At 38.5% G+C, this 23,354-nt stretch overlaps 1 protein-coding gene across 1 annotated transcript in view; it reads left to right on the top strand.

Annotated features, from left to right (window-relative positions):
• The window catches only part of ipo11 (importin 11), a 195,574-nt gene that overhangs the window by 49,237 nt on the left and 122,983 nt on the right, over positions 1–23,354 (top strand). Inside the window, exons 7-15 of the mRNA XM_056237513.1 lie at positions 321–379; positions 4,435–4,483; positions 12,721–12,791; positions 12,897–13,089; positions 13,492–13,644; positions 17,671–17,714; positions 20,190–20,280; positions 22,335–22,382; positions 23,153–23,258. Of these exons, the coding sequence (XP_056093488.1) occupies positions 321–379; positions 4,435–4,483; positions 12,721–12,791; positions 12,897–13,089; positions 13,492–13,644; positions 17,671–17,714; positions 20,190–20,280; positions 22,335–22,382; positions 23,153–23,258 (814 nt within the window). The remainder of the gene's footprint in view (positions 1–320; positions 380–4,434; positions 4,484–12,720; positions 12,792–12,896; positions 13,090–13,491; positions 13,645–17,670; positions 17,715–20,189; positions 20,281–22,334; positions 22,383–23,152; positions 23,259–23,354) is intronic.

Genomic DNA, 23,354 nt, shown 5'->3' with positions numbered 1-23,354 from the left:
GCGTCACTCTGCAGGAATATTTTTAATGTGTTAGTGAAGGCAAAAGATGTTTTAAAATGAAAACATTGAAATAAATGGTAAGTAGTTTTAAAACCTGTGCTGTTCACTTTCCCATAACCATTCATGTAGTAAAAGTGAGTGTAATAAGTTAACTATTATATTTATTGAGCAGTAGACTAAGCATCTATGGTTATATTAAGGCTCTTTCTTCTGCCTCATTCAGCGTACATGGTAATATTACTCAGTACTAGTAATTTTATTGGTAAATAAAATATTTAAGATCTGATGGTTTTGTATGGATTGTTTTGTTCCTCTTGCAGTTCTTCGGAAGCTTACGGTGCATGGATTCATTGAGCCACATAACAACATGGAAATCATGGTGAGCTCTTGAGTATTACAAAAAATACATGATGTATCATAATTCATATAAAGGCCATTCTAAAGAATTGGTGCAAACTGCTGTCCCACAACCAAAAAACACTTTTAAAAAAACATTTAAGTATTCAAATCTTAGATGTTTACTAAGATCTTTCTATTATCTGTCGAAACCCACAATAATATTTAAAGTATCAGTAAGCTTAATATATATAAAATCATCATTTATGGGGTACTTTCAATTGGGAGGTGGCTGTCCCGGACCCTAAATTTCAACTTATGAAAAGATATTGAAATAATTTTTTAATTTTATTCCATATAAAATGTTTATATTTATTTTATTTTTTTTAATGATCTTTTTATTGTATTTTTTATTAAGTGAAGTTAAAAAAAATGTTTGATATTTTCTTTGTAAATCACGAGACTTGTAAAAATTGTGTCCCACATTTGGATGTTACTACCAAAACTGTATGTTTTCGTCCATTGGCTGAGACTGATTTTAACTACACCCCTACATTTTTGATCAGGAAATATTTCTGTCCCTCTCTCTCAAAGCTACATGGTGAATAGATAGGGCCCATCATTTTTCATAATGCTAATCCATAAAATTTAGTTTTTATGTGTACAACTTTTCAGAACTGTGCTAGGTAACCATGTGCTGATTAGCATCTTTGAGCTAGACTAAAAAGCATCTAAAATTGTCACGACTGAAACACGTGGTAAAGTTTCGGTTGGTAAATCGTTTTTTGGGTGTTTTTCCATAAATTTAGTTTTTGTGTGTACAACTGTTCAGAACTGTAATGGCTTACCATGTGCTGATTAGCATCTTTGAGCTAGGCTAAAAAGTATCTAAAATTGTCACTACCGAAATGTATTGTGACATCATTGTTTTGGTAGTGACAAATAGCAACACATAATCCTTTATTTGGGTGAAATAAACAAAATTTAAGTACAGTTACGAAATCACTAGTATTTTAGTATGCAAATTAAAATTCTGTAATGTGATGTGGTCGTTACCAAAACATTACTGTCACTACCGAAACAAAAATAAAGTAAATTGAATTATCAGCTAATATGTTATGATCGTTCAATGTATATTCAAACAAATGAATCCTTAACTTTAAAATTAGTATGATTGCCTTTTACAAAAAGAATGGATTCAAAATACAACAAACCTCATAAATTACAATTGAGATATTGTTAAAATTGTAATTGTTATTGATTTACCTGTGAAATTTTATAAATAAATTTTTATGAAATAGAAAAATGTAAACAAAATCTTATTAGGTCAATATAATCCTTCTTATTAAATTATATATTATTGTGTTTCGGTAGTGACAAATGTGAGGAGAGGACAAATATTCCAAAACTTTCTGAAAATACAATATGAGAATTAACTGCACAATTACTAGAAATGTGTACCTTGGATATTATACAATACAAAATTTGTGGGAACATTTTTTTTTTCAAGATGTTTCCAACTCTGACTTTGAACCAATTCTGTAGAATGGCCCATATAATAGCAAAGACATACAGAATGCCATTTGCACACTCTGCATTTCAGTATTGTGGAAACCGTAGTTGTTTGCAAGTAAAATCAACCTAAGGGTTATGATGTTGGTGTTCTGACATTAAAAATAAATCATTGCTCATAAATTAGATGCTTATTCTCAAGTGGAAGATAGGGGTTGAGGAAAAAAAAGGTCGGTGTGAAAATTTAAAGCATTACATATATCCTGAGGTAGTTGTGCATAAAACATTAGAAAATCCCTCCTTTAAACACAACATTTTCTGCCTTGCTTTGACACGTAAGAAATAATAGTGATTTATTTGTTCACTTTGTTGTATTTAAATGGGTTAAATGAGAGTTTTGTCTTGATGTAATCTGGATGCGAGGAGAATTCTCTGGCACAAAGCACATGCTGAAATGCAGTTAGCCTCTGCAGGAAGACCATATGGTGCCTTCATCTATTAATTCATCTGTGGGAGTTGGCTTATCAGAGATAATATTCAAATTACATTGTTATGATCCTTCCAAAACCTTAACGAGTCTTTGAAAAAAAAAAATGAAATGGGCAGGAAACAATGAGTCGAAGAAAAAGTTTTGTAGCTTTTTTGGTGCAGTGCATCAATGAAGAAAATATTTAATGTAATAGATGTTACACTGAGATTTCAAATGTATTTGTCTCAAAGGGCAGTTAGGATTACTTCATAATACACAAACTGTCTATATATAGTATATGAGGATATTTCTGTATAGTAGGACTGGGTGATGCATATCGAATATTCACAGTATATTCAAAATGAATACGACGTCTCCATTTCTTCCCTTTCTGCTTTAAAGAAGACCCCAAGATTTTTTTTATTAAACCCCTGATCCTGCAGTCCATTTGTTAGACTTTCAGGACGACTACATCTTTGGAGCCTATGCAACTGACATTTTGAATTTGAGCTTATTAGTTACGGTAAAGGAAAAGATGATGGCACCATTATTGATTCCTTCTGGAGGTAAGACAACTCAAAAGAGAATATTTTCATTGAGCAGCAGCCTCTGGGTATCAATCAGCCACCAAAGCTACAGAGAAGCTGCGTTCTCCCGGTAGGACAGTAGCTCTCTTGTCTCTCTGAAGTCTTTTGGACTTTAATGTCGTCTTTCAGCTCAAAGCCAGAGAGTCGCTGTCATAAAATATCCAGCTTTTTCCCAATCCTCTTCATGCTCGTTGCTTCATCCCTATCAAACACAGAGCATGTTCAGTCTACCTTTGACTGATGCCCAGTGTCCGAAGTGGACTTCAGCCACCAGTGAGATTCTCAACACAGGGAGTTTATATGTTTGCCTCTGCAAAAGGCATAAGAAACAAGTGAGCATCAGTTTATTACATAAAAGGCAGTCGAGAAGGAAATATCGCTTTCGCCACAGGCATGGCCCGCCGCTGATGAGTAGCTGAGTATCTCTTCAGCAAGCCGACGTGCAAACTGAGGCAAATGAAACTGAAAGTTCATCATAATTAAAAGGAAACAGACTAAATGATCTTACAAGTGCTGATGCCGCTCTCTCTCCTATTCAAAGTTCAAAATTAGCTGTTGATCAATGAAATACAGCTCATAACTATTGCTTTCACTGACGTGAACTCAAATTAAATTCAAGTAAATTATTTGCATATAGCGTCAGAATTGACGTTCGGATTTATATTTGTTTTGCGGAAACACATTTATGTAGCTATCAACCAGTAAAAAAGCATGAAGTGACCAGGTGAAAATAGGACCATTTATAGTTTTATTTATTAATTATTTTTTTTTAAACTGATTACTTGTATCTAAAAATAAATCATGTGATTGTATTATATTTATATATCGTTTTATTTTGTACATGTATAAAATAAATACTTCAGGCATATAGCTACTGTTTTTTTTACTAATGTTTTCTTTATTAAAAAAAATATAAATACATATTGATGTCTTTTATACATTTATATGAATATGAAGTATATTTTATTATATTGCTTTTTTATATATACACAAAATATTGATTTCAATATTATGGCTTCATACCTGAATGCTGTCTTTTTTTTTCTTTTCTTTTTTCATTTTGCTGCTTTGTGTGTGTAGTGCAGTTTAAGGCAAAGAGGAATTGAATGTACATTAATATGCGCACAGTTGCTTTTTTTACACTTCATTTATACCTCTAAAGAGACAGTCAGTTATCCCATTATTTATAGTGCTAGCAGCAAATTAACGGCTGTAACTTACTGTTTGTGGTGCAGAAATTTCCATCTGCCGGCAGAGTGTTACTTTTGTCCTGTGTTGATCAAACTGGTTCCATTTATTTAACGACCGTTCTAGGATTGTATCCTGGCACGGCAGGCACTCTCTAAATCTCTCCTCCGACGCTCCACGTAAACAGCCTGTCCTTCCCCATCCTGAGTTAAGATTGCCTGGGGCTTCCTGCCAAATCTGCCTTCAACATGAAAACCTAGATGTTGTCAGCGGCATGATTTCAAAGTAGCTAACCACACCTGATACCGATGTTTCATTTGCTATCTGTGTCTCCTTCCCTAGGGCTTCCTCAATGCAGTGTTCGAGAGACTAAAGCAGTTTCTAGAATGCTGTGAGTATTGCATGTTTTTTTTGTTTGTTTTCCAATTCCAATAGTGTATCACCATTTTTAGGATTGTTTTTGAGTTTTTTCTATGGTGTTTTCTCTTGTTTCAAATACATGTCATTCATTTTCTTCCATATTTTTCCATCGACATAGGAATTTATGATTTATAATAGTCCTTTGTGATCGTTGCTTGTCAGACTGTACGAACATGATCCCTGCTGTAAGCTGTCAACACTGTAGGATCTCATTTGTCATTAATGTCAACTCGCTCTGTGTTTAACATCATCAATCTGGGACACGTTCAGTGACTGTGAGCTGAATTTACATGCAGGATAAAAAATTGTGGCTAGCAAACAAAAACTCTAGTCTCTAGCGTTAATTTTCATCATGGCTTTTCTTAAAAAAGAAAACTTGGGACAAACGAAGATGTGTGTGTATGGAGTAAAAGTGGTGGTTTGTTGTCTCAAGTCACTAAAGACAGAACTATTGTGAAATATTATTACAATTTAAAATAGCAGTTTTCTATTTGAGTATATTTTAAAATGTAATTTATTCCTGTGATGGCAAATCTGAATTTTCAGCATCATTACTCCAGTCTTCAGTGTCACATGATCCTTCAGAAATCATTCCAATATGCTGATTTGCTGCTCAAGAAACTCAAGGAATATTTCTTCTTCTTATTTTTTTTTAAAGAGTGGTGCAGTTTAATATTTTTCTGGAAACCGAGATGCTTTTTTTCACGATTCTTTGTTGAATAGAACGTTTTAAAAGAACAGCATATAGTTCAAAATTTAAATCTTTTATAAAATTGTAATTTTAAATGGTCACTTTTACTGCCACTGGTAACCGTGCCACCTGCCTCATGCAGAGAAGGAAAACTCTGTCAAAAAACCTCCGCTGCCTTGCGGCTATATCTCTTCCTGGGAAAAGGCTTCAGGAGTAAACCTTGAGAAAAAATCTGGAGCTGGAGTCCCATAGGCAGCGTGTGGTTGAACGCAATCTCACTCTGGCAACTCCTGCGACGGCGCTGGTCCCAAACTGTATCGGTTCTGCCGCTCCGTTGGATCAATCAGTGCCGTGGAGAAGGGGGGACCCGCTACTTGGGCAACAGCTGGTCTTCCATATTACCTTGCCCTGGCTTGCGCCCTGGAGAGGACACTCCAGCTTCGCTTCACAGGGTCGAAACAACACGGGAAGCAGCAGTCTACCGGTTATAAGCTAAATGCTCGTTTGGCGTAGAGTGTGGCGCCAGGGGTTGCTTCCGACGGTGGGAGAGATCTTTGTATCTCACTGGACAGCTACCGCACCGCCTCAAGCTGGGCAGTCCCCAGCCAGTAAGGTGCTGTCCCGCCACGGTCTGCCTTCCTCATTGGGTGCATGGGGATAAGGAAATCCGACAAGCAGACCGAAATTTCTGCACCAAGCAATTACAAAAGAAAAAACAAAAAGAAGAGACCAGTCCTTAATCTGGGATGTTGGAACGTTCGCACCATGACAACTGGACTTGATGACCTCTTGAACATCAGTGACGTAAGAAAGACAGCGATCATTAACAACGAGCTACTGAGACTAAAGGTAGATATAGCCGCTCTGCAAGAAACACGCCTGGCTGAATCAGGATCTTTGAAGGAAAAGGATTACACCTTCTTCTGGCAAGGAAAGAGCGCAGAGGAACGCAGAGAGCACGGAGTAGGGTTTGCAGTGAGGAACACCTTGCTGGAGATGGTTGAACCAAGTGACAAGGGGTCAGAACGCATGCTGACTCTTCGCCTCCATACATCTGAGGGACCAGTAACACTCATCAGCGCCTATGCCCCAACCTTGACCTCCACACCTGAGGCAAAAGATGAGTTCTACACCAACCTGAATGACGCCATCAAAAACATCCACAGCAGCGAACACCTCGTCCTCCTTGGCGACTTCAACGCCAGAGTAGGTGCAGACCATAAATCTTGGCCTTCCTGCTTGGGTTCCTTTGGAGTTGGCAAGATTAACGAGAACGGGCAGCGCCTGTTGGAGCTTTGCTCTTATCATGGCCTCTGCGTGACCAACACCTATTTCCAGACGAAGCCACAACACAGAGTGTCATGGCGACACCCTCGATCCAAGCATTGGCACCAGCTCGACATGGTCATCACCAGACGTACAAGCCTTAAGTATGTGCTTCTCGCCCGCTCATTCCATAGTGCTGACTGTGACTCTGATCACTCACTGGTGTGCTGCAAGATCAAGCTGCTACCAAAGAAACTCCACCGCTCCAAACAAGTAGGGAAGCCACGCATTGACACAACTAAGATGCAACATTCAGAGAGGCTTGAGGAATTCACAAAGTCTCTTGGGGATGCTCTGTCTGCAGGCTACCCATGCAACACCGCATCCGCATCATGGAACCTCCTGCGCGAGGCAATTCAGAAATCAGCTCTTGCTACCTATGGGAGAAAGACCTTCAAGAACTGTGACTGGTTTGATGCCAAGTTGGCGGAGTTGACCCCTGTTATTGAAGCAAAGCGTGCTGCCCTTGCTGAATATAAACGCTCACCAGGTGGGAAAAACCTTCAAGCACTTAGATCAGCCAGGAGCAAAGTACAGCAGACAGCAAGAAAATGCTCCAACGAGTACTGGCAGGAGCTCAGTCACGTTATTCAGAAGGCAGCAGCAACAGGTAACATCAGGGGCATGTACGAGGGCATCAAGAAAGCTCTCGGACCAACTCAGAGCAAAACTGCATCCCTGAAAACCAGCTGCGGAAAGGTGATCACCGACAAAACCAAGCAGATGGAGAGATGGGTGGAATACTATTCCGAGCTCTACTCCAGAGAGAACATCGTTGTCAACTCAGCACTGGACGCCATCGATCCTCTGCCCACCATGGAGGAGTTAGACGCTGAACCAACACTGGCAGAACTCAGCAAGGCCATCAACAGCTTAGCCTGCGGCAAAGCTCCTGGGAATGATTGCATCCCCCCAGACCTGATCAGGCACTGCAAGGCCACCCTTTTGCAGCCTCTATTTAACATCCTTTGTCAGTGTTGGAGTGAAGGCGGTGTTCCGCAAGACATGAGAGACGCCAAAATGGTCACCCTTTACAAAAACAAAGGCGCTAGGAGTGACTGCAACAACTACAGAGGCATCTCCCTTTTGTGCATTGTGGGCAAACTGTATGCTAGAGTGCTGTTAGTACGACTTCAACAGCTGGCAGAACGTGTCTACCCCGAGTCCCAATGTGGCTTTCGAGCAGATCGTTCTACAGTGGACATGATCTTCTCCCTTCGCCAACTACAGGAGAAGTGTAGGGAACAGCAGAAGCCCCTTTACGTCGCCTTCATAGACCTGACCAAGGCTTTCGACCTAGTTAGCCGGGATGGGCTCTTCAACATCCTCCTGAAGATTGGATGCCCCACGAAGCTTCATAGCATGATCAGATCTTTTCATGACGGTATGAAGGCAACCATCCAGTACGATGGCAGCATGTCTGAACCATTTGACATCAAAAGCGGCGTGAAGCAAGGTTGTGTCCTTGCCCGAACCCTCTTCGGAATCTTCTTCTCCCTTCTCCTAAAACATGCTTTTGGGAATTCAACCGAAGGGGTGTACATGCACACAAGATCAGACGGCAGACTCTACAACATCGCAAGACTCAGAGCAAAAACCAAGGTGCGTGAGATCATCATTAGAGACATGCTCTTTGCCGATGACGCAGCAGTCAGCTCTCACACTGAACAAGATCTACAGTGTCTGATGGACAGATTCTCCAGGGCCTGTAAAGACTTCGGTTTAACTATCAACCTGAAGAAGACGAATGTGCTGGGCCAAGATGTGGACACACCACCTATCATTACCATCGACAATTACGAACTTGAAGTGGTCCACCAGTTCACCTACCTGGGTTCCACCATCAGCGACATCTTGTCCTTAGATGCCGAAATCAACAAACGCATCGGCAAGGCTACAACAACTCTAGGACGACTGACCACTCGCATCTGGGAAAACCCCAAGCTGACCACCCAAACCAAGATGGCTGCATAGTCAAAGCCTGCATAGTCAGCACCCTCCTGTACGGGAGTGAATCCTGGACAACATATGCCAAGCAAGAGCAAAAGCTGAACAGCTACCACATGCGATGTCTTCGCCGCATCCTTGGTATCAGCTGGAAAGACAAAGTGCCCAACGCCCAGGTGCTCGCCCGTGCCAGCCTCCCCACCATGTACACTAGGGGTGGAACGGTACATGTATTCGTATTGAACCGAAACGGTACGGGCGTCACGGTTCGGTGCACGAATTTGCACGGAGAATACACGGTACAAATAAAAAAAAAACTCTTAAATAGCGATACATTTCGCTCTATTCGCTTTTGGTGTGACTGTGAACGCAGCAATGAACAGGCTGCGATCAAGATTGGAATGTTGGAGTGTGTGTGTGTGTGTGTGTGTGTGTGTGTGTGTGTGTGTGTGTGTGTGTGTGTGTGTGTGTGTGTGTGTGTGTGTGTGTGTGTGTGTGTGTGCGCGCGACAGAGAGAGAGAGGCGCGATTAACAGTGTGTGTGAGAGAGAGAGAGAGAGAGAGGCGCGATCGAACGAGCGAGAGAGAGAGAGAGAGAGAGGCGCGGGCGCGAATCCCGCGCGATCGAACTGTGTGTGTGTGTGTGAGAGAGGCACGGGCGATCGAACAGTGGAAACATAAAAACATACTCCGTATTTTTTTTTCATACAGGACATCATTAAAACTGCTAATTGTTTACTTATATTTGTGTACACTCGCAATAAAACACAACATTGTGCTTTTGTCACACTCTAAACTCTTGTCAAACTGTAACCTACAACTGTTAACAAAAGTTTTTAATGGTAGTATTATTTTATACGGAAGTCAATTATTTATAATTCAGATGAGAATAAAGTTAGGGTTAATTAAAATGAAGGAAAACAAATATATTGATCTGAAATAGCTAATTAATTTTAAATTCATTCAGGTACAATTACCAAACACATCGCAAGGTCTTTTCGTCTTTTTAATAATTTAATTAATAAACTAATTATATAAAACTACTGTCAGTGCACTACAAATAAACTGGTTCTATGCCTTTATTAATAAAAATACAAGGCTTAAGACATTTATAAAAAAGCCTTCTGCATTTTTGTTTTGCTATTCCATTGTACCGAAATTGTACCGAACCGTGACGTCTGAACCGAGGTATGAACCGAACCGTGACTTCTGTGTACCGTTCCACCCCTAATGTACACGCTGCTCAGACAACGCAGACTGCGCTGGCTTGGCCACATGCGCCGTATGGAAGATGGGCGGATCCCCAAGGACATCCTCTATGGTGAACTCGCATACAGCAAAAGACCCAAAGGTCGCCCCCAGTTGAGATACAAAGATGTCTGCAAGCTAGACATGAAAGCCTTGGACATCAATACAGATATCTGGGAGGACATTGCAGCTAACCGCAGCAGCTGGCGCTGTATGCTCAAGAAACAGCTAAATACAGGCGAGGAGAAGATCTTGAAGCTAGCAGAGGAGAGAAGAACTAGTCGGAAGACACGCACACACGGACATCAAGCCACGACCAACTACATCTGCACTTTGTGCAGCAGAGACTGTCATTCCCGCATTGAACTCACCAGCCACCGACGATGCTGTTTTAGTCGCAACACTACGAACTCTTAGGGCGCAATACCCATGGTCGACAAACGACCGAAGGAGGCCTACTAAATGGTCACTTTTGATCTATTTTACACATCCTTGGTGAATATTTTACTCCATGTAAAGTATCACGTTTTTTATTAGGCTTTATTCATACTTGCATGACAGGAGTAATCGCATGTAAAGATACTTGATTTTAAACATTCAGTACTATTCATTTCTTTGTTTAAAACTTTTTACCAATCACTGAGAAAACCTTTAAAGACTTTTCCCCACGGTTTACTGTTAGACTTGTTTTTTGCCAATTACATTTTATTCAAAGATATTACCATTTGGAAAATAAAGTGGTGTGATATTATAGTGGAATTGGACTTAGAGGAACAACCATTTAAGGAGAAATGAACATTTGATTTTGCTTGTAGGAGTTTTTAATCCTCAGCCCATCCAGAGATAACAGCCACATTTTATGGTTACAGAGTTCATTATCTGTTATTGAGTGAAGCAAAGACATTGTTCCTGTTCATTTTTGACTGTCAATTTAAGTCAAATACCCATCTACAGTTTTTTTTATCACTATTATAGGCCTAAATTTATAACAGGCGGTGCATTTTGAAATTGTACAGGTTCATTGTACTTCAATATTATCTTTTCTGCAGTTTAATCCAAAATAATATTATAAGTAAAAAGGGTTTGTATGAAAAGTACTTTTAGATATTTCTGATTGAGATCACAAGGTTAATTCTGATGGACTGCAGTTCTTTACTGCTAGAGTATAGAGTGCATAGTCAAAGGCCAAACTAATTTATTTTTGAAAGATCACCACTTCAAAGGCTCCAACTAAATTTCTACTAAAGCAGAAGACAATAATGACAATAATCTGCATGGTTTCACCTGGAGACACTGTGCCTGCTTTTCCCAGGCTTGTCGTTGCATGAGTTATATGTCATCAGATGAGACAGAAGCAAGCTGTTATCTACTGGGGATATCACAGGCAATATGTTCTCCTGGCTGGGCCGCAGGTCAGGTTTCATTCGGCCTGTTGGTATTTCGGCGTGGATGAGAAACTTAGCTTATGAGCAAATAGAATGTGAAATATCAACTCTGGGCCAGATAAGGTCCTCCAAATAATCCAGGCTTTTTGGGTTCTATTCATTTCTTCATTTCTCTCTGCACCGAGAAATTGATGCCCAATCCCCTTGAAAGGTTACCCTGCTCTATCACCCTGTATCACGCTGTCCTGAGTGTTGACTTGCAAGGAAACAGATTAGTGTCTGCCATTTGGCTGCTGAGAGGAGTTCTTTTTTTTTGGGGTTTTCAAATTTTTTTGCTTTCGTTTGACTGATTTAGTATGGATTGTTTCCGCCACATAAAAAAAAAAAAACACAATTCTGACTTTTTTTTATCAGAATTGCGAGTTTATATCACAATTCTGAGAAAAAAGTCTGAATTGTGACATACAAATTCTTAATTGTGAGAAAAAAGTCAGAGTTGTGAGTTCATATACATAAAACTAACAACTGCAAGTTTATATCCTGAAATTCTGAGCAAAAAAGTCAGAATTGTGAGATTTTGGCCTGGTTTCACAGGCAGGGCTTAGATTAAGCCATGGTTAGGCCTTAGTTCAGTTAGGGTATTTCGATTTATGAACATGCCTTAGAAAGTAAACATTACTGATGTGAATCTTGAGATAAAACAATGGACTGACATATTTTAAGAATCGTTTTTCTTAAGATAAGTTTCTTTTAGTTAAAAAAGAAACAGCTCAAACATGCATTTCAGTCTGGGACTATCTTAAACCTTGTCTGTGAAACTGGGGGTTTAACTCTCAATTGCAAGTTGTAAAGTCTGAATGGCAAGAAAAAAGTAAATTGTTAGATAAGTCACACTTACCTTTTAGATTTTTTATTCTGTGGCAGAAACAAGCTTATATTTAGACATTATGATCAATCACAGTATATTCGTACTATGTGTAAAATACGTTTGATGGCACAATTCACCTTTACAATGAACATTTTTACACATTTGCACGTCCTCGTGTTGTTCCAAACCTCATTGATTTACTTTCTTCTGTGCAACACAAAAAAAAGGATTTTTGACACCTCTTTTCCATATAATAAAGGTGAATAAAGACTGAGAATGTCAAGCTCCAAAATGACAAAAAAGCACTATAAAAATATTATAAAAAGTAGTTCAGACACCTTGTGCGCTTAGTCTGTGAAGCAAACCGGCAAACAAAAAGCTAACAAAGTCTATATTCCCAGATAATCTGATCCAGTTCTCGATGATTTGCTCACTTGAGGAGAAGTCTAATTTCTGAACAGATCATTCAGATAAGTTTTGAACTATCATAAATGTGCTAAGAAGAGATTAGATTTTCAGTGGATAACATCTTGAATATCGGTCTGTTCCTCATACAGTTGGTACTGCACACGCATCATATGGGCACCTTTTATGATTTTTTTTTTTTTTTGTAGTGCTTTTTGTCATAGAAGTTTTAAAACAACATGAGGATGATTAAATAATGATTTCATTTTTGTATGGAACTATTCCTTGTACAAGGAAACTGAAGCATATGTTTTCAGCCTTCCCATCTACTTTTTGCAGGCCGGCAAGTTGGACCAGGCAGTCTTTGCAGAGAAAAGCTTGAGAAGACCATCATTTTGTTCACCAAAGTTGTAAGTCTAAAAGTTCAGTCAATTAAGCACTTATACTTGAGATGTTGTGGGCCATGCTGAACTCTTGAACTGTGGTTTAACTTCATGTCTAATGCTCTCTGCTAGTTGCTGGACTTCCTGGAATATCACCCGTGGCCTTTCATCCCCCTTATTCAGCGATCGCTGGAGTTCGCGGTCAGCTACGTGTTCACCGAGGCTGGCGAGGGAGTTGTTTTTGAGCGTTTTATTGTACAGTGCATGAACCTCATCAAGATGATTGTTAAAAACGATGCCTACAAACCTGCCAAGAACATTGAAGGTAGGCAGCCCATCAGCAGCATGCGTAATGACTTTGGCATGGTTAAGGACTCCATTTTAAAGTTTAAAATGGAGTCCTTAACCATGCCAAAATTTAAAGTTCTAGCTTATTCGAAATAGGAAATGGATAACAGCCTTTTAACACATCAAGGACATTTCAGAGTTGGTTGAGGGCAAAAGCGAACCAATGAGATGTTTCATAATGAAATCTGGCTGTTCAGTCATGACTAAGGTTCCCTAGATAGAGATTGAAGTAAACTGATATAAAAATGCCTCCCGTTTTATTGCCTTACTAATGGACTGTAGGAGCACATGAGACATTTTAATGAATGATCTAATATCTTGAACATTACTATATGGATAATTGTATATTGAAGTGATGTTGCAATATGATGCATTCCAGACAGTAAACCAGAGAGCCTGGAGGCACATAAAATTAAGACTTCATTCTTTACACACCAAACGCTGACGGAGATCGGCAGGAGACTGGTATCCAAATACTTTCTGCTGACAGAGGAAGAGCTAACCATGTGGGAAGAAGACCCAGAGAGTTTTGGTAAATGTGAATTATGAAATCAATAACATATCTAAAGCTGTAAAACTTTTTGTTTTTGTTTTTCTGGGCTGTTTGCCATTTAATCCAAGAGAGACAGTAGAGATGGGGAGAAGTAATGAAACACGAGAGAGAATCTATCTGGAATCCCAAATGAGAGCAACAGCTTTACATGTCTGCAGCATGTGCGTTAACTGCTAGGTCACATGGCCGAAAAAACAAAACTGACGTTAAGCTATTACATGTTTCAAATGATAAACCATGTTTGCGTTCAATGAATGATAAGAGAACTCTTGGATTTCCTTCCCAACATAGGGTTCTTTTGGTCCGGACTAAAAAAGAAAATAATATTTTTAGTCCTGGTTCGCTTAGCGTTCACACCTAGAGCTGGGTATTTACACAAATTTCACAATTCGATTCGATTTCGATTCACAAGCTTGCAATTCGATTCGATTCCGATTCGATTCAATATTGATTATTTTGGATATCAGGTACAATACATGGCAAATTTTCTCAAGGAAAACAAATCTCTTAACTAATGCTGTAAACTATGGAAGTCAGTTGTAGCCTACTAGGCTTCATTAGCCTACTATAATATTGAAGGTAAAAATCAACTGATTTGTAGCTATACAAACACTTAAATTACACTTTTATTTATTTTTATAATAATAAAGTTATATGAAATATAAACATTTAAATGGTGGCTGTCATAAAAACTTGCCAGATTTATTCAAACATGCATTAAGTATCGAAGAACATTAAAAATTATAATGAATATGTAATATGGTGCATATATTTAGCAAAATGTTCCTCTTTAGAGTTAATTTTTCTAGCTGACTAACGAGTTTATGGTCACATATGGTTTTTCTGAGGTAAATGTGACGTTACATGACATTGTTTACAAGTTGTTTTACTGGCGTCTTTCCACGGTTGAAACACTGATTGAGCGATTCCATGTGACATGATACGGATTTCAATAAGTTGTACTCTATCTTTAACACACTTTCAGACATTCATTCATGTTTATTTCGCACTGTAACTGGTATTATTAAGGCAGAAGAGGAGATCATGTGCGCTCCGCGCTGCTGCTTTTCTTGAGCTGAGCCAGAGCGATCTCACGCCACAGCGCCAAAACGGTATTTATGTTTTTGAATTTCGTAAGAAAATGGACATAATTTGAAATTTGAGACTTTATTTAGTATCAATAGTAACAAAGCACAAAGATTATTGCGATTTATTGGATGGGATGCACGCTACAATGTTCTATTCATTCATCAAATGAAAACAGGATGACTAATCGATTCTTGAGATTTAAGAATCGATATCGGTTCGTAAAAATGAGAATTCGATATTTTTTACCCAGCCCTAGTTCACACTGTCCCTTTTAAGACCGAACCTAAAGAAAAAATATATATATTTTGCGACGGAACTTAAAGACCCACTCCGATGAAAATAATGTTTTTCTAGATGTTAACATGTTCTTGTGGCATTTTTCTGATGTTAGAGGACATATCTTGAGAAAAATAAGCTCAAAGTTGTATTTCTGAGTATTTCTACATTCAAATGGCTGTGAATCAGTAGCAGACGCTAAAATGCCGGCTAAAATAGACTGGAGTTGTGACGTAGTAACTCCACTGGGCGTCTCCACACGCGACGTCTTGGAGTGAAATAATGATCGGTGATCGGTGATAACTTTGATTAACTTCGGATAATAATAATTAACGTGTATATAATACTGTTGCCCCACCGGTATTGGGGTGTAAGCTAGCGGGAGAGACAGAGCTCTCAGCAACGGGCAGGGGGAGGGTCGTCTCCGTGCCAACGGCTCCGCCCACAACGCAGAGGCGAATTGCTAATGAGCTACTGCCGCTCTGCTGAAGCGAAGTCCCAGAAAACGGCACAGGTTTTGTGATTTTGGCTAAAAATGGCATAATCATAATTTAAAGACCACTGGGAATGTTTAAAAATAGCTCAAAATATGATCGGAGTGGGACTTTAACGAACAATGCTGTGTTCTGGGCTGAATGCGCTCGTTGTGTGTGCGTACACATATGATGGTATTTTTGACCAGCTGGGAACTCGTGAAGAGTTTATAAAATGTAAAGTCAAATCAGTGGCAACAATTCCTCTGTTGCACACAAACAAAGATCTGCTGCAAGGTGACAGTGTTTCTGATGCCTTTACTGAACTGTAATGGGCAACGTAGTCTCGCGTAGCCAGACCTTCAGACTGACGGCTGAAGGTCTGGAATTCATAGCAGCATTCTTTGGCCAAGGCCCGCCCATAAGGCCGTTTGACCGACATGTCAAACAACCAATTACAGTTTGTTTCGTTCAGCGTCACGTTTCGGTGCGTGGAAATGTCCCCACAACAACAGACCGGCGTGCAACCCGTCAGTCAGCATAGAAAATCAAAGAAGGAGAAGAAAACTTCAAGAGTCTATGCCGTGAACCTCGCATACTTTTGAGAATCCTACGTTTAGCTGATCTTGATAAATGTTCATTGTCACTCATGTAAACACAACAGTTTTTCTTCCGCATAAACGCGACGCTCGCGCCCCCCGGAAATCCGATAAAATTCAACCAATCAGATGACGACTTCGACATTCCTGAAGTGTTTCCAGTTAAGTGTACCATATGCATCAGACGTTTAGCCAACGTTCCGTGGGCGTGACGTCTGAGGCTGAGACTATGGGCAACGTAGCTCCTATGATGAGAAAAAATGGGTGGTATTCAGCATTCTGTCCTTTTTAGGGTGATTTAGATGTCTTTGATTCGTGTTGCGTTCATATTCCATTCGAACCGCACCAGAGTTCGTATGGAAGCGGACTAAGATCCATCTTTTCAGCGATCTCGTTCTGCTTGTTTGGTGCGCACCAGGATTCGAGTGGCAGCGTTCACATTTGTTCAAATGAATCGCATACACAGAGCAATTTCACCAGAGTTTGGTATAGTTGATCCAATCAAAGAGCAGGTCATTAAAGTGGTAAAATCACTTAATATAAGCCCTCCATTGTGTCATGTCCAGAGATGCTGAACCGTACCTGCTGCATTAATTTAACACATGTAATTCATTTCAAGGAAATGGGCTTCACAAAGTACAGTTGGCCGTAAAATCTCTTGGTGTACCTTGCTGGTGTCATTTTCTAATGTATATTGCCATGGTCCAGTGATTTGTTTCTGGCATAGGCAATGCCAGTTGTTGAATCGTCCAGGGGTCCGGCTGTCAAGGCAACGTAATAGCGATTAATTCAGTGACTCAGCAGCAGACGGAATTGTTCTGGCCTGTTGATGACCAACCCTTAGGAACATAAGGTGACTAGAAATGATAGAGAAGGTGACATAATCACTTTAATGACCTCCTCTTTGATTGGATCATGGGAGGAGAGAATCCTGCCACATTCATGGTGTGGAACCAGAATATAATTTCTCATAAAGGCTACCTGATTGATAGAAAAAAAAATTATTTCATAAGTTGTGAAGGTTGAAAGTGTAGTTCACCAAAACAACGAAAATTCTCTTATTATTTACTCACCTTTGTGTTATTCCAAACTGGAACATCCAGGCTACTCTTTTCAATATAATGAAAATGTATGTGGACTGGGAATGTCAGGCTCTAAAATGACAAGGAATCACCATAAAAGAATCATAAAAATTCTCTCTTGAAATTCAGCTCACTACCTCAATGGTCCAGTCAAAATGGTTAACAGCCTTTGGAGTGGAAGATTGTCAGTGAATGATGACAGACATTTTGCTCTGTTTGTCACAAAGCTATCATATGGCTTTTAATGAATTGGAATATTGTGCACAAGTAGGATGATTTTGCTTTTTGAAGCTTGACAGCCTCAATCCCCCTTCAGTCCTATTATATTGAATCGAGTGGACAGGACATTCTTCAACAAAATTATAGGGGTTTGTAGGGGCATGAAGATGAATAACTGGCTGAATTTTTATTTTTGGGTGAACTATCCCTTTAAAATGCATGATATATGTTGTGACAAGTTGTGTTTAATGTTATTTCTTTCTTCAGCTGTGGAAGAGACAGGTGGTGACTCCTGGAAGTATAGTTTGCGGGTAAGTGATCTCTCCCTATGAAATTTAGTGTGACGGATTTCATAATTATCATCATTTCTAAAACTGCTTTTTGCATATGCAACATTTCCATTTGCCTGTCTTTTGGTGTACTACCTTACAGAATGATGTATTCCAAGGTCAATGGAAGTGTCAGTAAATGCAAAGCGACCGAGTTAAAAGGAATCAGGGGTCTGTCTCATTTCTATGGAATTTACATAGGGGGGCCGTGACTCTACAGGGTCATTTGTTACTGCCCTCATGCGATTTGATTTGCATTACATCTGGCTGCCTATTTAATGCGGCTTTTATGTCCTGGCTTTAAAATGACATTGGCTGACTAAACTTATACACCGCTGTGGAATCACTTCACCTTCAGGTAATTTCGAAAGGGAAAGTCTTAATTATGCATTAGCTTAAACGTTTCTTGTCCTCTGAATGCAAATATTTATATTTTATATATATATATATATTATATTTAAGCAATATGACTGTTGCACATCAGTCTAGCAGTGGATCTAGAGATGATGATCCCCAACACACTGATGAGTGTGTTGTAGATAGAAAAAAAACAGTGCTTAATTCAAATAATTAATTGCAACTAAAAATAAAATTGTGTGTTAAAGGTGACCTATAATTCAAAATTGAATTTACCTTGGTATAGTCAAATAACAAGAGTTCAGTGCATGGACATGACATAGAGTGAATCTCAAAATGGACTGTTTTCGCGTTCTCATTTAATTCACGTTTATGAAAAACACCCCTGAAAAACGGTCGGTTCTCCACACAATACCGACTGTGACGCAATAGTCGGGATCATTAATATGTACGCCTCCAAATATTTGCATAATGCCAGCCCTCAATGCCAGGCGGAACTGCGCAGCCGAAGCATGGCAGTTGCTCAGTGTGGATGTACACATGAACACAAAAGTATTTTTTAGTTCCTTCATCTGAGCCTCTGAAGAAACAATGGGTTAATTTTATTTTCTCTGGAAATTTCCAAACATTTCACCGACTGTTTCCTCAACTTGGGCCACTACAGAGCTGGCCTCGGATCGAGCTACCAAGCAACACTTTCTGATGTGTAATTGTTCAAGTTCAGACAGGTAATCTTTCTCTCAAAATCGTTCAATACTGTTTATGCATCAGTAAGTCAAGCCAGTGACTAAAATATCAGCTTCACATCGTTTCTTTTAGTAGGATGAAAATAATCGTATTTAAATTGTGAACAAATTATATACAGAAAGCGATCAAAGAACAATCTTTCCACACAGCGCGAGTTTATCTGGACACTTGCCAAACTCGTTATGAAATCAATGACGCACGTTACTGCACAACGAAGCTCTTACTGTATTTACATCATCGTGTTTGCATTGGTGAAAGCAGAGAGAGTGCAGAAACTGCTTTGCAATGATAAGATCTTCATTCGCGCGATCAACACACTGTCATCTGCTCAATGCTCATCACGGCAACATTTTATGTGATGGGAATAGATCTAAATTCTTTAAAAACATCTCACGATTCGTTAATCTCGATAGCTGTTATAGTAAAAACGTATAATAGCAGTAGTAAAAGTATTCGGGAGAGAGTTTCACATGTAATGCGTAGCTATTTCATATGTAAGCATGTCAGCCAATCACAGCAGTGGCCGCGGTAACACTGAATCCCACAGCAGACACGCCCCTTCAAACAGAGTGTTCAAATCAGAGGCTAAAAGCAGGCTAGGAAAAATGCCATTTATTTCTAAATTATGATTATTTTTTTATCTAAAAAACATACTAACATTATAAGGGTAACCCAGGAAACATTATAAAATAATAAAAAAACAACATTCTAGGGCACCTTTAAGATAGCGAAGGTGTATCAAGTGTAGACAGCATCGCTTATTATATTGGCTTACATTGTCTTTTGTTGCGCCGCTCGTCCGGTTGCATATATTTATTTAATTAAATCGCAGCCTTTCTGATTTGATAATCGCACTAAGCCATATCGCAATTTTGGTTTTTATTTTGATTAATCATACAGCATTTCTTGGTAGAAGCTAAAATCTCAAATGAAGTATTTTCTCTGTGATCATCCATATCCAGTCCAGGTACCTGCCCTTATTGATTTTGTCTTGAACCGTATTGATTATGTCAGATTTCCTGAAGGCATAGAACATATGATATGACATGTGTAGCGAATGTTGAGCTTGGCACACTTTCCAAAGGTGTGATATTTGACCTCCTTGTTTCCACTGGGAGGTCAGTGTCCCTGCCTGTAATATCAGATGCTGAAGGCCACTGAGTCAGGTCTCGCACCCTGACCCCTTCTTCATTGCACACTATTGATTGTGTAGGCAAGAATGAAAGATATACCACAGAAAACCAGATGGTTTGCCTTCCATGTGTTTGTGTTGGTGGGTAAATGTTTGTTGAAATGTTGATCGAATACTCCCTCACATTTTGTTTCTTTTTGTTTCACTCCATATCTTTACAGCCGTGCACGGAAGTGCTTTTCTTGGACATTTTCCACAACTACAGTCAAACTTTGACACCAGTACTATTGGAGATGGTGCAGAATCTTCAAGGTTGGTTTTATTTGATGTGTTGACGAATATTACAACAACTATTGTAATATTCTATTTTCTAGGGTTTGAAAATTGTAGCGAAATAATGAATCAAGTTGATTCTTTCAGTACTTTAAGAGTAATTGGACATAACTGTTTACTTAAGAATAAGCCTATTAACAAAACAATGCCAGTTTTATTTATTTGTTTTAATGATTTAATTGGATTTATTTGATTTGATGTTCAAGATAACTGATTCACTTAGTGAGTGAGTCATCAGACTGATTTAAACCGATAATAATGAGTTTGAGATTTTGAGTATTTAAAAAGAACTAGTTCGAGAATCTGACTAAAGAGTGAGTATTTTTGTGCCGTTTTGCCTCTGGGTCAATTTATGAGTGTAGATGCTAAAAAACATTAACAGAATCAAGCCTATTGAAAAATCATTTGGTATTTTATAGATAAATAAATACATTTTGCTTCATTTCCAACCCTAAATAAATCTCTGCTGGACAAACAGCTTATTGGTTTGTTTCTCAACCTTGCCAAGCTGGTTATTCTGTTCTTTTTTAAAGATTTTAAAGTGGCTTTGGAAAGCCAAACCAGCTCAATACACCTATGACCTGGTTGTAACTGTTTTTTATTTATTTATTTTTTTCAGCAGGGATAGATTCATTACATTTTATTAACAGAGAAAGTGAGCATTTTCGTTCATGACTCCTGGCATTCAAGGACACAGTGAATAAATTAGACAAGTCGAAGCTTTGAATGTGATGATTAAAGAATCGCTGATCAAATGAAACTCACTGGTTAAATGAGCTGTCATTATGTTGTGATAATGAAAGAAATGTTACATCTGGAGCAGGAGTAGATGAGTAGATGAGAACATGGTGAAAAAGGATTATTTTATGAACTGAAGGTGATTTATCACCATTTAACACTGCCGGTCCCTTTTTATCTATAGTAATTAACATGTTCGCTTCTTACATGAAATATTTTGAAAAGCCGTTCATGTGTGCTACAAGAGTAGGCACTGAAAATGTGTTTGCCACATGGATTTTACAAAACCTCTTTTTGAAGTGTTTCAGCGTGGAAGTACTCTCATTTCTAGCTTCCTGCAGACATTAGCTTAGAGAGGCTGGGTTGACACCAAATGACACATGCCATGCCGTCAGTTCTTCAAAGCTCTTTTTGTTTCCAAATGAGGGATTTTCTCTAACTTTTTTTTGTGAGGGAAAAACTAACAAAGTCACCTGGGGTTCTACTTTAGATGTGGACTTTTTGATTATAGCCTTGGAGGGCAAATGTCACCTTTATAAAGCACACCCTGCTAAGCTGAAGCGGGTCCACCGCTAGTGCTCCTCTTAAAGCCGCGTGTAGCAATTAAGCTCGCACTTTCAGACAAATACAAGGACCATCTGACAAGCGTTACGCTCTCATTGCTTTTGATGTGGCTCCCTAATTAATTAGTGAATGACTCAAATGAGCTTTCTGTGTAAATTAGTTGATTCAAATTTACTATCATGGTTAAATTAGGATGATGTGCTGACTTCTAAATGGTCTTATGGACATTCGTATAAGAATCTTTGAGTGTTTTGGAATGGAATTTAGGTTTGTCACATTTTTATCATTATTACATTTCCATGTTTTACTGAATTAAGAGGTGACAAATAGGTTTTTTTTGCACATCATCTATCATTATAGTGTGAAGTCATTATAAAAACACACATTCCGATGATGATTCTCATAATGACCCCTCAGTTAATTTCCTAGTTGTGTCATTGTTTTTCTCTTGAGCATTTTCTGTGTTCTAATTATACATGGACAATGAGCATCGCCCCCTCATTGTCGCTTTGGGATGGCTAATTGTGATTGGCTTAGGGAACTGGGATGAAAGTTTTAGTTGTTTGTTATTTTATTACATGCTTTGCTGCTTTTACTACTGCTTGCAAAGTGGTTAAGTCACAATTATTACAGATGTGTAAAGTGCTAGATGTTTCCAACAGGCCTAAAGAACATTGTGTTCAGGTTTCGAGGAGGGAAAAATATCACAATGCTTGCTTTCTCTCTCTCAGGCCCCAGTGATGTTGAGGACCCAGTGCAGATGCTAATGAAGGATGCAGGTACCATCATGCATTACTTACCCTTATACACAACCATCACATCTGAGACTTAAAATAGGGCAGTCAAAAAGTATTTTAAAAATGTAAATAGCAAAAAAGAGATGTTTTGGTGTAAAATGAAGGATAAATATTTAAAATATTGAATATTTCTGCTCTAGATTCTGCACTATTATTAAATCTAGTATTATATACACATGTATATATGCTGTATTATTATATATTATTCTGCTACCTCTTTACATGAAGGTCTAAGTTAAAGACGTATTTTTTTTTCTGGTTAGCACACGAGTAGTGTAGCATACGATCTTTATTTATTTATTTAAAGAAATTGTATCATTTATTGTGGTTGTACAGCTGCTACAGCACAAAGGTCAACTGTTGTGTTTGTTGTATATGCTTAATAAATACATTTATGGATATATGTATTATGTTATATTTCTATTTAATGTATAATTTGTACTTTCCAATTGTTATAAGTAATATATAATATAATAAATATATACAAATTTGGTACTAGATCAATAATTACATGTAGTCATTCATATGTACAGTGGAGATGTATATACACACACACACACACACATATAAATATATATATGTGTGTATGTGGATAGATAAGATTATTAACACTTTTATTTTTTAAACTAGATCACTAATCAAATATATGCAAAACTGACACAGACTATGTATACACCTTTGTACGAAAATAGAGTTTTTAACTTTTAAATTAAATGTTAACTTGTGCAAAAATCAATTGTTTCTCTTTGCAGTGTACAACGCCGTTGGGTTAGCCGCGTATGAATTGTTTGACAATGTGGATTTTGATCAGTGGTTCAAGAACCAACTCCTAGGGGAGCTACAAGTCAGCCATAACAGGTATGATCTAATAAACATCATTAATCTCCTAAAAGCCCTTTATACATTCATAAACTTTCGTAAAGAACAATTGATAATGTAATGTCTGTGCAGTAT

This window comes from Rhinichthys klamathensis, unplaced genomic scaffold, assembly GCF_029890125.1.
Source record: "Rhinichthys klamathensis goyatoka isolate OS25496 unplaced genomic scaffold, OSU_Roscu_1.1 h1tg000487l_1, whole genome shotgun sequence".
NCBI classification, from domain to species: Eukaryota; Metazoa; Chordata; class Actinopteri; order Cypriniformes; family Leuciscidae; genus Rhinichthys; species Rhinichthys klamathensis.
This window is presented reverse-complemented; position numbering and strand designations above follow the sequence as displayed.